This window comes from Thermobia domestica, chromosome 13, assembly GCF_964235325.1.
Source record: "Thermobia domestica chromosome 13, izTheDome1.hap1.1, whole genome shotgun sequence".
In the NCBI taxonomy this organism is placed as follows: domain Eukaryota; kingdom Metazoa; phylum Arthropoda; class Insecta; order Zygentoma; family Lepismatidae; genus Thermobia; species Thermobia domestica.
Window position 1 is genome coordinate 69,200,048 of NC_137466.1, and position 15,639 is coordinate 69,215,686.

General features: G+C 37.4%; 1 protein-coding gene across 2 annotated transcripts in view; it reads right to left on the bottom strand.

Moving 5' to 3' along the window:
- Positions 1-763: 763 nt before the first annotated feature.
- Positions 764-15,639, bottom strand: part of LOC145668213 (uncharacterized) — a 65,779-nt gene continuing 50,903 nt past the window's right edge. For both annotated transcript variants that reach the window (XM_081735864.1, XM_081735863.1), the window contains 2 exons: positions 6,962-7,251; positions 764-1,255 (listed from right to left, as the gene is read on the bottom strand). In XM_081735864.1, the coding sequence (XP_081591990.1) occupies positions 936-1,255; positions 6,962-7,205 (564 nt within the window). In that variant the 5' untranslated portion in view covers positions 7,206-7,251 and the 3' untranslated portion in view covers positions 764-935. The remainder of the gene's footprint in view (positions 1,256-6,961; positions 7,252-15,639) is intronic.

Sequence of the window (15,639 nt, forward strand, 5' to 3'; positions counted from 1 at the left end):
GTCTCCATAGCCGAATGGTGAGGCTCCGAAGTTGACCATTTTCCATGTCTTCTACAATTCATAAATTGTACTCCCCGTCTTTGATGGCCCATTACTTGGCGGGAAAATTTTTTTCGACAAAACAAAAAAATATGGGTCTCTTAAAAACATGTCTAGTTGCTGTAAAAAAAGTTTCAACAATATCTGAGATGGTGATGGTACATGCTCTGCCTGAATTGAAATGGAAGGCACCATATAAAGTTGACTGTGTTTATACTAGATATTCTATATTATGTAATATACGGGTAATGAGAGTTGTTCAAAAGTCGAGGGAAAGTATTGCAAACATGCTACGAAATATCGTTAGATTAGTAAATTTAGATTATCAGCTGAAGAAACTTGTTGGACGAACACTTTTGACGTGAAGTATGAAGTAAGATTAAGGAGGGAAGGTTGAGTACTCTCCTGTAAATAACGAAAATAAAAATACTGTTTTTAAATCTACAAAATGAGTTGTTTTAATATTATTTTGGGTCAATATTCCGTTAAGGGGGTCCAGTGTCTTTGACACCACTTCTTTCTATTGATTTTAGTTTGATTACATAATATAACGTTATATTAGGTTAGGTTAGGTTAGGTCAGGTTAGGTTAGCTTAGGTCAGGTCAGATTAGGTTAGCTTAAGGGGATCCAGTGTAGCTTTGGACCCCCTTAACGGAACATGGACCTTCTTTTGTGACAAAAATTTTAGCAATATAATAAGAAATAAATGTATGTATAAAGTAGTTTATTTGATTCTATGTGAAGCTCCATCGACAACATAATTAACTAAATAAATAACTATTTAGTATTTTATGTAATAGCCTATTCTACAAATTCAGTGTTCCCTACATACTGAAGCGTTACATTACCAAACTTGGAAATACAAGGTGCTGTACGCCGAAAATTTTGTTCTGAGTTATCTACTTGCAAATATAGCCAATAATCCGACCAATATGCCACCTCCAACTGTATACGTTGTAAAATTGCTAGAAGTGTAGTGTTTGCCAACATTTCCGTGAATCTCTTCCACAAGATCTTCGCATAACTTTTTAATCCATTCCTGACAGTTACACGTAACCAGGTGATACAGTTTTCCGTTCAGCTCATTGGTAACAACAAGTGCTCGAATTGTTGCTGGAGACGTGATCACTGTTCCAATTTTTTCATACGTTCCTTGCACTGGAGGTCGTAGCTTGATGTAGTTTGGAACTAATACACCGTTCTCATCACCTATTGCTGAAAAAAAAAAAAATGATGGAATTTGCTACAGGTAAAATCTGAGTTAGAAATAGAACACTAAAGCAGTAGACGTTTTTAAAAAGATTATGTGGTAATAGTATACATAAGAACCCCCTGTCTTCTGTGCGCGAGGATACTTCATATTATATATATAACCCTTGCGCTGGTATGCTTCGCCAGGATAATCGACAACATTAGGCGTTTGATTTGTGCTATGTGTATGCTAAGTGGCGAGAAACGGGTAACTTCAACCAATCAGAACCGTGTATTTAGCTCCTATGGCTACGGAAGGGCGTGATTAAAATATATGCATAACAAAAAGCGAAATTAATAGAAATAGTAAAAATAATATTGTAGACTATTATTTAAAATCTTTCGAACCGTCCACATTTCCGAAAAGGAAAGAAAACTCGGTACTCAAAAAAGTGTCTATAAACAAAATGCTTTTCCATTTTTATTATTATTATTATTATTATTATTATTATTATTATTATTATTATTATTATTATTATTATTATTATTATTATTATTATTATTATTATTGTTTAACTGGACTATGATCACAACGCAAAACATTTCAAATAAAAGAATTATGAATGAAGAATGCTGATTTCAAAAGAAAGAATTATATCAACGGAAAGTCTGCCTCTTCTCAAGGAAAAATGTACAAACAAAACACAAGTTCCTTTTTAAGGTGTTTGGTTTACCAAAACGCCTTTCTATACTTACCCTGTCGATCCGTGTGTACATTCGCCCGGGAAATAAAACAATCTTAAAAACTACTTGATGGATTACTACAGAAACGTACGAAGGGATTTATTTCGGGAGAAGTCCAAAGCTTTTTTGGAGGGGGGGATTCAAATTCAATATGAGGATAAATTATAAAGGTAACCAAGAAAGTTCTGTCGCTTTTACACCCACCACCTTCGAACATCGATTTGTCACGTAAGACGTTCCTGGATGATCAAAAATAGTCCCCATCAGCATCGACGACCAACTGCCAACAATCTGGAAGCCCATAGATTCAATCGCGGTAGAACTTGGTAAAGCGAAGAAAGTACCAAGTACATTTCGCACCTCTACTAGAGATTTGAACTGGCGTTCTCTAAGGTGATAGTCCAAAAAATGGAACAGGTGATAATCGGACGGTGCAATGTCTGGAGAGTATAGCGGATGCAATATTGTTTCCCATCCAATGCGTAGAATGGTGTCCCGGGTCATCCTAGCGAGGTGGGGCTTAACATTGTCCTGTATCAGGAATCTGTATCCTGCGATTCAGAAGTGTTGGCTCCAGACTTTCGAGTTTTTCTTGAACATGGCTCAACGGTAGCAGTTGCCGATGCTCGATGACGCGAGCAGTCCACCAAACATACAGGAAAATCTTCTTCTGGTGTAGTGCTGGTTTAGATTATCCTGACTTTTCCTTACATGCGAATACTATTGATTGTCTTATGGACGTAGCGTATAACGAAGATTCTGGTAGTTATCAGTATGCGGCAAGTTACGATCTTCCTCATCTTGAGAACGCTATTGATTGTTTGAATTCACAATATATTCAACATGATATCAATCCTATGGTTCATCTAGCAGAAGTTAAGTTGATTCCAATATTTGTGAAACGCAGAAAGAAAACATGTGTTCCTATTAGTGCTTGTGTTGATTGGTCAAGTGAATTAAATCTGTTGAATTGTTCATTCAACGGGAGGACTAGAATGATGTTAGTACACAATCCGATGATGCTTTCACAGAACGTGATACAGTGCGTTGGTTTCGGGTTAAGTTTAGAGTTACCCCTCCGCTTTTTATAAAAATCAGGAAAATTTACAGGAGAAATGAGGTAAGAAATGATAATTTGAAGTTTTTATTTGATGTTTAGGAATGTAAGTTCAGCATGAGAGTTATGTTTAATACGAGAAAAGACATGTGGAAGTTAGTGCTATTTGCCAGATGCGGAAGCATTTGCGGAAGGTTTCAGCAGCATGGTAGTTGTAAAATATGGCGAACAGGTGTAAGGATGCTCAAAAATAATGAAGAAAACCTTTTAAATTTTTGCGAAGCCCACCGAGTACTAAAGTTAAGTGAAATGTAGCAATTTTTAATACTTTAAGGACTGTTTTTTGTATGTTGCAAAGTCCAAGGGCACGTTCAGACTGGAGGGGCAATTCTAAACTTAAGCCTTGGTTTCTATCGTGACCTCAATGAGCAAGATGTTAAATTCATGTGTACCGGTGATACAACTGAACTTAATCACAAAAGAAACAAAACCCGAGAAAGGACAAAGTACCGTGAACATTGTGGAAAGAAGAGGTACAGATATGTTAAGAGACCTGATACTTCGACAGAAGTAAAAGGAATGAGAACCAAACCTAATTTTACCGGTAAGGTAAGCGAACCTAATCATAATAGCAACCGTAATAGTAGTCAGGTAACTAAACCTAGTTGTGACAGTAACAGTGGTAGTAATTGCACAACCGAACATAATGGTACCGGTAACATAACGCAATCTAATTACGGAAGAAACGAAAAACAATGCAGGACAGACTATTGTGGATATCATGTAAAGGATAAATACAGATCCATTAGAAGACACAATATTTCACCACCTGTGAAACGAAGAAGAATTGAACCTGATTTGGCCGATAATACAACACCACCTAAACACAGCCGAAATAAGGCGATTTGTTTGAAACGCTGTCCAGATGGCAGGTATCATGGTAATACACGTAAGAAACTAAGAACTGTAGAAGTAAAGAAAGCGGAAAACCGTATTCCGATTTGGAACTTTCAATGTGACTTGAATGAACTTGTTAGTCATGTAACTTAACCTGATGTAGAGGCGTCCGAAAAGACATATCAAATCGATTCTTAATTTGACCAAATGGCTTAAGGTTATGTTTTTTCTTCGATATTTGTATTAGCAATCTCATTATTCGTGTTCTATGTTATTGAAGTATATTGAAAAGCATCTTTGTAATGCGAGGATATATATTGAAGTTAATAAGTTTTGTTTTCTATAAGGAATTTGTTGGACATGTAACTTAGATCGGAGTTACGGTGTCTGAGGGGACCGCACTCAATTTGATTTTGCTTCAAATGTTATTATGATTTCATATGTTGTTCGTATTTTAAGTTCATGTATATGATTGCAATTACTCAAATTATGTCTACAAATATCGTAATGTTATGTTTTTCTTATAATTTCCAACATGTAATACCAATCTCATTATTCATGTTGTGATGTTAATAAGACGTTAATTATTATGTTATGTCCTGATTATTATCGATATTTCAATCTCGATCTATATTTTGTTTAATTATATCTTATAATCGATCATGTGTTCAAGGAACAACTATATGAATATCACATACATCTTTTTTAAAACCTTCTTCATGATACCCGAGTAAATAATTAATAGCTTGTAACCAGCATTTAATGGACCCGAAAAAGGACTTAAATAACTTGTTAATCTAATTTCGAATGCGCCTTATCGTCGATGAAACGTATAAATATATGAAGATGATAATAAAGTTTAAAATAAATATGATAAATATGATAATAATATTGTTATAGAGTTAAATAGGAAATATATGTATAGTTCTATAAATTGTAATTTTTAAATATACGAGGTGCATTCGAAAACTCGAATAATTCACATGTATATGTAAACGGTCCAGAATTATTTTTCTTTTTATGAAAGTTAATGAATAAAAAGAAAAGTCCTTTCGGGCGTCATTATATACAACAGTACGTTGTATATTTTTTTATATTTTTGGTCAATAAGTATTTTTATATGTACTAACCCAGGTTATTTTGAAGAAGAAGTTAGTTAAAAATAATATAATTGTCAAATATACAAAAAGATATTCAAATGTCATAAAAATAATGAGATTGTCAATACGTGGTAGGCAAGACAACAATGTAACAATATAGGATATAAATAAATGGAATGAAATAAGGAGCAGTGTGTGCTTTGTTTCAATGGCTCAGATAATATTATTATAAAAAGGAAGAACCAGTGATTTATCGTCTTAAGGTGATTGGGTGTCACTTGTGTCAGAAGTCTGTATGCGAGATTTCCACACTCCTAAACATCCCTAGGTCCATTGTGTCTGACGTTATAGTGAAGTGGAAACGTGAAGGGACACGTACAGCACAAAAGCGTACAGGCCGACCTCGTCTGTTGACTGACAGAGACCGCCAACAGTTGAAGAGGGTCGTAAAGTGTAATAGGCAGACATCTATCCAGACCATCACATAGGAATTCCAAACTGCATCAGGATCCACTCAAATACTATGACAGTTAGGCGTGAGGTGAGAAAACTTGGATCTCATGGTTGAGCGGCTGCTCATAAGCCACATATCACGCAGGTAAATGCCAAACGACGATTCGCTTGGTGTAAGGAGCGTAAACATTGGACGATTGAACAGTGGAAAAACGTTGTGTGTAATGACGAATCACGGTATACAATGTGGCGATCCGATGGCAGGGTGTGGGTATGGCGAATGCCCGGTGAACGTCCTTTGTCAGCGAGTGTAGTGCCAACAGTAAAATTCGGAGGTGGTGGTGTTACAGTGTAGCCGTGTTCTTCTTGGAGGGGCCTTGCACGCCTTGTTGTTTTGCGTGGCACTCTCACAGTGCAGGCCTACATTGATGTTTTAAGCACCTTCTTGCTTTCCACTGTTGAAGAGAATTCGGGGATAGCGATTCCATCTTTCAACACGATCGAGCACCTGTTCATACTGCACTGCTTGTGGCGGAGTGATTACACGACCACAACATCCCTATAATGGACTGGCCTGCACAGAGTCCTGATTTGAATCCTATACAACACCTTTGGGGTGTTTTGGAACGCCGACTTCGTGCAAAGCCTCACCGATCTACATCGATAACTCTCTTCAGTTCAACACTCCGTGAAGAATGGGCTGCCATTCCCAAAGAAACCTTCCAGCACCTGATTGAAAGTATGCCTGCGAGAGTGGAAACTGCCATCAAGGCTAAGGGTGGGCCAACACCATATTGAATTCCAGCAGTACCGACGCAAATTAAAACGCAAATTTTGCTTTGCGTCGACGCAAACTTCTAGGAAAGTAAATGGGCCGAATTATTAAGTAAGACAGCTACGCGCACAAGAGTAGCCGGGCAAGGGGTATTTAAACACATTCAGAAAGGTTAGGTGTGGTGTGTGCATGTCAGGTAATATATACATAGTTATTGTCCGTAGATTTATTAAATTAAAAAATCTCCTGTCATGTCATATTTAAGTACGTGTGTATGTGGGAGGGGGTGGCATTATTGTCTTATTTGAATTATTGCGCCTTCAGACGCTACGTCCTATTAACTTAATTTTATCCCCGCCCAGTATAAATTATCTAATTCGCACACTGGACTAGCGTATAGTTGACCCTACCGTATTGTAGAAACAAATAACTGAAAGTTTCAGATAGCGCTGAAGCTGTCTTAGGGATGGCTGAGTTTCGGTAAGGGTCAGCGGACCTGGTAGCGGTCAACAAATTGTTGATATTCTGAATTGCTTGTTCTCACTTCCTTTACTAGCATTGTCATTCGATTTTTTAAAAAGTATTGAACATTATTATTATTATTATTATTATTATTATTATTATTATTATTATTATTATTATTATTATTATTATTATTATTATTATTATTATTATTATTACTATTACGACCGTTAACAACAAACCGTCAGCTGTTCTCCAACAACCATCGATGAAATGGAATACCAGAGCCCAATGAGATAACGGTCCAAATGGAGTTCCAGATCCAGCTCCAGTAACTGATGCAGAAGGATTTGCTGTGGGAGTGCTTGATCCAAGATTTATTGTCCGTTTGAACATGTAAACTGTTGCCTCTCTTGTTCCATCGTCGAGATCTTCAACAATACCGAACTCATTCTCTTTCAATGAAGACAAATAAGCACTATCCATTATTCTTTAACTTAAGGTGCTTGACATTTTAAAATATTGATTATTCCTGGAAAATAATTCACATCTTTAATATACACACACATATCTATATCTATATCTATCTATCTATCTATCTATCTATCTATCTATCTATCTATATATATATATATATATATATATATATATATATATATATATATATATATACAGGAGCGGATCCAGGATATGATCAAGGGAGGGGCTAAATCATATTTTGCCGTTTTATCCAGTGTAAAACAGCATTGAAGCCCATTTTATCCAGTGTATACCTGAGCGTCAAGGGGTAGCTATAGCCCCTATAGCCCTCCCCTTGGATCCGCCACTGTATATATATGCTTTGTTATCCACAATGCTTTTCAAAACAACATTTGGACATACACTTTTAACCCTTTCACTGGTTATGGCGTAGTACTACGTCATGGCATATGTGCAGTTAAAACGGCTACGACGTAGTATTACGTCTTGACTAAAACGTCACTAATGTTCAGTAGCAATAACGAAGGTCTCTCTTGAAAACTTTTCTTCTTACATTTAAATCGGAAACCAATCAGTAGATGGCTCTGAATGAGCATAATTTGCAAACGACATTGGCTTTTGGTAACAGATAGCACATTGTTCCTCATAAGAAGAACATTGCTGCTGCTGTAATAAAAGAAACATAAACTGCATTTTAAAACAGCAGCAAACGTCTTGGTGGGCCGCGGTGGCTCAGTAGTAGAGCGTTCACCTCTGGTACATGGGGTCCTGGGTTCAAACCCTGCTCCCGCAAAGGTGCAGGTTTATCCCTGCTTTATGGTGGATAAACACCGTGTGCGTGGGTTTCCTCTGCGTGCTCCCATTTTCTTCATTCCACCATTTCATTCAGTTCTCATCATCACCGTCTCCTTTAGCCTAGCCAGCATAATCGTGGGACGTAAAACTTAAAAATTTCATTTCATTTTTTCGTCTTGGTGATTCGGGAACGTCTTTGTAACTTTTTTTTTGTTTATTGTTGTGTGCTATTGTTGTTTGTATGAAACATACATCATTGTTTCATAGTTTTAAGGTTCTTATGGCTACGACGTAGTATTACGTCTGTCATCTCAGAGAACTGTGTCAGTTAAAGGGTTAAGTACAAAATAGATCATCCATAATCAAAAGTTTTAAAATTCAACACCATCAACAATATTTAGATAAAAAACATGTTCTTATTTGTTCAAGACACCGACAATGTTCGGTGAATCACACTTGTTCATATGCACAGCGTCCCATATAACATGGCTAAGATAGTTAATTTCTCATTTCCGAACCCAAGGATGCCACATCAAATCAATTCACAACAATATTTAGGGCATAATTGGTTCTTATTTGTTCAATATGTTTTGTAATTATTGTCGTCCATTCATGGTTAAAGCGTCCCTTCCCCTAAAACGTCAGGTAGAAACAAAAGTGAAGCTTTTATAACAACAGTGACGCCAGGGGCGGATCAAGGACGAATTTTTTTTTTGGGGGGGGGGGGGGTAAGGCGGAATGTAATACTGCTACTTAGAACTATGTTTAAGAGTTCCAAGCTCTTGGATTGGTTTTATTGATATATAAAATAAGAAAGTTGCCTCTTCCGGGGGGTAATCGCCCCGATCCCCCTGGATCCTCCTTTGAGTGACCTGTACAAAATCACTCCAAATATTTAGATCATGATTATTCCTTATTTGATGAATTATGTAGAACATTTTCTAATGACTTATTTACAGTACAGCATTCTCAAAATGTGGGGTTAAACTTCATATGACGAGTGACAAAGTGAAAACTTACTGAAATGATTAAGAAAGTTCGAGATACCAGTTTGAATGACAGGAAAGGAGGTATCAAGATAACATTAGATCTCGCAGGGATGAATAATTAGCCTATTCAGCAACTAATAACGGTGGATTTAAAGAAATGAAAGTTGTGGAAGCTCATCATCCTCCACAGACTCCCTTCTAGCACTGAACCTTTCGTCCAAAACATGACAAAGAAGAAGTCAGTTGCCTCCATAAACCTTGTTCAATATTTCAAATGCTTTTATTGGACCTAAGCGTGCACAGAAGTTTATATACACTCTGTTTTTCATTGATGAATCGAGAATTGCAAATCTATCGAAGACTAAGTCGCATCACTCTGGCGACCGGCCATTCCTGCACGTATTCCCAAGGTGACACGCAAGATCACCACTATAAAAAATTTTCGTGCAAAAACTATCTTTGCAGCCCACTCCCCCCAAAAAAGTCTCGTTTTCTAATTGCCATACTGTATATATGTAAATAATTTAACTTGAAAATAAGTTAGTGTTTCAGCTATAAAACAATAAATATAACAAAACATTTCCGCGTAGGTAATCAGTGTGATAACAGCTAATAGATTATGAAGACCAGTTTGAAGATTCAAGTTTGAAGTCATCTCTAGTTAGATTTTTTCAGCACAAACGATTTATACTATATGGAAAAGTTACTAATGAAATATTTATTTATAAAATATGAAGACAATCGTCTGAGTCATTTTTGAGAAAATTGTAAAATATCTTCCTTATACATTTTTTTTTTTTTTAAGGACAAGTGAGTTATGCCATATTTTCATGTTGTTAATGAAATATTTGTTTATGAAGCACGAATAAAATCGCCTGAGTCATTTTTGAGAAAATTGTCCCAAGAATAAACCACCCCTAGTGCATACGGTGTGATTCATTTCAAAATTGAATATTGCACAGGCGGAATAGCTTGGAGTGGGTTCCGGCTGGGGGATAGAAAGTGGATAGGATGGGATTTCATAAGAACCATGTTACTGTTACAATGGATCTTTGGCGGAATGTCAGGTAACAATGAAATTCCTGAACAATCGCTGCACTTTAATGACTGATTTCGTTTCGTAATAAGTACGAACACAGAAAACACATTGCTCAACGTTCCAACGATGTCCATGATAACTATTACGGTATTCCTATAAAATGGCATCCTATTCTTTTCCAATCCCCCAGCTGCAACCCACTCCAAGCTATCGCCCCTGCGAAATATTCAACTTTGAAACGTGTCAGTCGACTCCGCGCCATCCTGTATTTTGAGGCAAAATGAATTATGCTATATTTCATGTTGTTAGTGAAATATTTATTTATGAAGTATGGACAAAATCGCGTGAGTAGTTTTTGAGAAAAATCGTCGGAAAGAACTCCCCCCAAGAATAAACTACTCCTTCTCAGACTTTTCCCAGAGAAGTGACTTATACTATTACATGATGGGGTTGTTTGAAAAATTGATTTACGAAATATAAACAAAATCGTTAGGGACATTTAGAGAATACGGCAAATTTTTATTTTTACCCTTAAGTAAACTACCCATACTTTTAGGGGTAGGAAGAAAATTTGAAAATTATACTGAAATCATTTTTTCGATATCTGTGGGGCATAAAATGTGTAAATCCATTGAAATCTCGAATTTGATTTCTTTCACGATCACCTTACTTTTCTTTTCCCTTTCGTAGCTCGGAAGTAAAAATGGGAACCATATCATCTCAATAATAAAATAATGTTATAAAATATATTATAAAAAGAATTGATATCACATATTTTGGAAAAATAAAGTTAAATATAGAGAAAAAGGTAATATAAAGCCGTTTTCATTCGTTATACTGGAAATTTGAAACTCGTTAAAACGAGATGTTTCAACACATATTAAATAGAGAAAGCGAGAGGCATAAAACAATTTCGCAATTTTGAATACGTTATATGCAGTGGCGTATTTACGATTTTGTTTCGGGGAGGGCTTTGCTAACTTTCGGGGGGGGGCTTTGCCTGAAAATGTGATAATTCTGCAAGATATTTCATATACTTTACTATAGCAAGATTTCGGGGGGGCTTAAGCCCTGAAGCCCCCCTCTAAATACGCCGCTGGTTATATGTTACAGCGATATTTTACTTTAATAGGCCATGAATGTCCAACTGTTTTCTGTCTGTATGTGCAGAACAGTATTGTGTTTTATTAGGTATGAAAAAATGACAATCGTTCTGTAATCATCAAATAACTGAACGAAAAACCTACGAGCAATGATCATTGTAGCAGAGAATAGGAAGTATGCCACATAACTAGAAAACTGCGACCGTTTAGTGATGAAATCTTCAATTGAAGCACCAGAACTTTGTCCAGATCAAATACCGGATTTTAAAGCTATCAGCATAGTAATGCGGCGGTATTACTATGCTGATAGTAAGAAATTTCAATGCTTATTTGTTGGCGATTGACGGTAGTAATGACATTTCCCATATCGGCCAACTTGCTACCTTTGTCAGAGATGTTGATAGAAGTCTTCAAAAAATAGAAAAACTGCAAGAAGTAATTATCTACTATGTGAGACACATATTTTAGAGTGTACAGATATAAAGATCAAACTAACGTAGTAATCAGAAGAAATTGATAGTGGAAAGTAAGAGTGGACTGGTGAGGACTTTAAGAATAATGAAAGAGTTTGGTATTTTCCAATAAATCATACTTGTTCGTCATATCATGCATCTACAGACTCTTTTAAGTAACCTAACTTATAAGTCCCACGCCGCTTCCTTCCTTCCCCAATCCTTTCTTCCTTCTCTTTGTGTGCTCGCCGAGGGACGTCATCCCTTACAATGTGACGGGCTAAATGGCCTTATGTACCGAGAGCTCAGAAATCTAAAATCCTAAATCCTAAATCTCCTGCATCAGTTTAAAGGAATTTCTGCAAAGATGTGATAGTAAACATCCCGACCACTTCACATTTGCTAAACTTATAGACCGATATTAGTATTTGTGGAGCTGTGTGACAAAGAAGTATAAATGCTCCACTGAACATAATCAAACTCGCCTCTCATTTTAGTCCGTAATTGATCTTTGAACTTGGCTCTCATATAATTTTCGTGACTAGTATCATAAGCACTCGTTGCACTCTCACAATTATTTTTCCCCTATCCCTCTTTACTGGAGCTGAGTCTCAGGAAACGGTAACATTCCATTAGAAAGGCCTTATCTACACTACGTCTTCTCTCCTTGACTGTGCGACACAAGGTTCGATTTCATTGTTTACAGTTTCTTGTGCTGCTCTTCAGCTTAGATAGGCTGTCCTGCTGTCAATTAGCGGCCAGCCTAAAGGCCTGCTTCTACATCATAGATCGGACAGTTGGAAATGACTGGTTTATCTCATCTAGGTGAGAGGACTCGTAAACCTCGTCTATAAACTTTTCTACATTCGTTAACCATGGCCTCTGCACAATCTATAGAGTGCACGGTAGCCGGTGAGTGTAGTCAAGCGGTCTAAAGCGTTAGCCTGATAATCGTAAGGTTCCAGCACCCCTGAAGAACGTGTATGGAATTTATCAAACTGTTCTCGAAGTTTCTATATGTGTCCGTGTCGTATGGAATTAAGTAACTAACTGTAAGATTAATCCCTTTAATGGGGATGTTGTTTTCAAAAATTACTTTCCAAGTGGTTTTTTTTTTTTTTTTTTTTTTTTTTGTTCTTTTTCTTATCTGGGGATGGCACGAATTTTACGAACCTTGCCGACACATTCCCCGACGATGCGATTTAGCGCCGTATACGAAGCGCGTCTAACGAGGGTAAAGGCACTTTTTTCATTAAAGGGGTTAACTAGATCATGGAGGTTCTGGTTGGAGTGAATTTAAAAAAATGGAAATGAAAATATAAAAACGTCTCAGAGCGCTTACCTCTGGTGCAAGGAGGTCTGGTTCAATACCCAGCCACTCGAGTTTGTGGTCGACATCTCAGGATGGGCATGAGTCGAGCTAAAATTCGACTCGACTCGAATTCGACTCGAGTTTCGAGTCGAGTCAAAAATAATTTTCTCAATTCGATTCCGATCCGAGTCAAGTTTGATAAATGGCTCGCTCGTTCAGCTCGTTTTTACTCGTTTTGAAATCATGGCCTGATTAGACTGGAAAGCGAAAGCCATGAGAAATGTAACCAGTAATGTGGAATACTTTTAGTGTTGCTCTCGACAGGGGTGCATCTCGTCTCGTACTTTTAGTGTATATTGTGGGGTACTTTCAGTGTGTCTCGTCTCGTCCCGATAATGGAAGCCCAACCCGAGTAGTGATGAAAACCGGCTCGGCTCAGTTCAACTGAGCGAACTGCTCAAGCCGGCTCCATTGGGTTGAGCCATCGGCTCGGATGGGATAAGTCATAGACTCGGCTCAATTGAGCCGATGGATCGAACTGGCTCGGTTGGGTGAGCAATCAGCTCGGTTCAGTTCGGCTCGGATGAGCCATTGGTACGAGCCAGCTCGATCGGGTGAACTGTTGGATCAGTTCACTTCTCAGTTCGGCTCGATAGTGAATGAGCTGTGAGCCAAGCTGCTTAAGCCCTTGTCAACCCTAAACCCGGGCCGACCAATTTTGAACATGTTTGGCCGGCGCCCTTTTAATAATATTTGGCTCGAGTCCGAATAATTACGCCTCCGGATCTCAAAGCCAGAACCTCGTGACAGATGTCCTTGCCTTCTGAAGACTTCTCGACGACCGAGATCGAAAATCAGTTAGTTTTCAGTATTCAGATACATACCGCCTATCTTTCATGGTTATAACGGTGCTGTTATGATGATGATGATAATAATAATAATAATAATAATAATAATAATAATAATAATAATAATAATAATAATAATAATAATAATAATAATAATAATAATAATAATAATAATAATAATAATAACTAACTAACTCTATGGCCTATGGAACCCGGAGGTTCAGTGCCGCGTTCACAAAAGCTCTCCACTGACTTCTATCCTTAGCTAATTGCATCCAGTTTCTACTTTGTATTCCTATCTCTGCGAGATCCATCTTAATATTGTCCTCCCATCTGCGCCTAGGTCTTCCTAATGGTCGTTTTCCTATGGGTCTACCAGTCAAGACTTTGAAAGCGTTTCTACTTTCTTCCATTCTAGCTACATGACCCGCCCACCTAAGCCTCCTAGACTTGACGACCCTAACAATGTTGGGTAAACCGTATAAACTATGTAGTTCCTCGTTATGAAGCTTCCGCCATTCCCCATTCTCGTTCCTCTTGGGTCCGAATATTCTTCTCAGGATCCTGTTCTCAAATACTTTCAGTCTATGTTCTTCCCTCAGAGTAAGCGACCATGTTTCACAACCATACAGAACAACAGGCATGATTATCGTTTTATATATTTTAAGCTTCAAATTCCTCGACAGAATTCGCGACGACAAGAGATTTTGAACCGAATAGTAACACGAATTCCCTGCTTTTAGTCGACATTTAATTTCTTCGTGAATATGATTTTCGTCTGTTAATATTGATCCTAAATATTTGAAAGTATCTACTTTATCAAAAGCATTATTTAATATTTTAACGCCTCCACAATTTGCCGTATTACGGTCCCGACGCACTTCCATGTATTTAGTTTTCTCTGCATTTACTTCTAAACCCATGTCCCTGCAAGCGTTTAATAAGATCTCTGCATTTATTTCTACTGTTCTCCTATCATCCCCTATTAAATTTACATCATCAGCATATGCCATAACCTGGTGAATGCCGTTCAACTCTAGGCCCTGGTTGCTATCTTTGATTTTCCTTATGGCGTATTCCAGCACAAAGTTAAATAATAATGGCGACAACGCATCTCCTTGTTTCAGGCCATTTTCGACGTGGAAGCTCGTGGACAAAAATTTTCCTACCCGGACTTTACTTTGGGATTCACTTAAACATATCTTAATTAATCTAATTAGCTTTCTCGGTATTCCAAGTTCTGTAAGAACGTTGTATAATGTTTCTCTCCTAACCGAGTCGTAAGCCTTTCTAAAATCAATAAATAGTTGATGTACCGGGGTATTGTATTCCCACTTCTTTTCGAGTATTTGGCGAATGGTAAATATTTGGTCGATAGTTGATCGATTTCGTCTAAATCCGCACTGATAATCTCCAATAATTTCATCTGCGTATGGAGTCAATCTTGCTAACAGAATATTTGAAAGGATTTTATAGGATGTTGACAGAAGAGAAATGCCTCGATAATTATTACAGTCAGTTTTGTCGCCTTTCTTGTGAATTGGAACAATGATTGACTCTTTCCACTCTTGTGGCAATTCTTCCTTGTTCCAGATAAGGAGAATGAGTTTGTGTATCTTGTTCCACAATTTTTCGCCTCCAGCTAAAATTAACTCAGCCGGAATTTCATCTACACCCGGAGATTTGTGTTTCTTTAATTTCTTTATAGCGGCTTCCACTTCTATTCGATTGGGTTCTGGAATATACGGTTCTGCGGTGTGTATCTCCTTTTCTCCACGCACATTACTTTTTGGCTGCGTGTTCAGCAAATCGTCAAAAAAATCTTTCCATCTATTTAAGAGGCTATCCGTATCGGTGAGAACTGTTCCGTCAGATTTCTTTAATATATAAGCACGAGGTTGA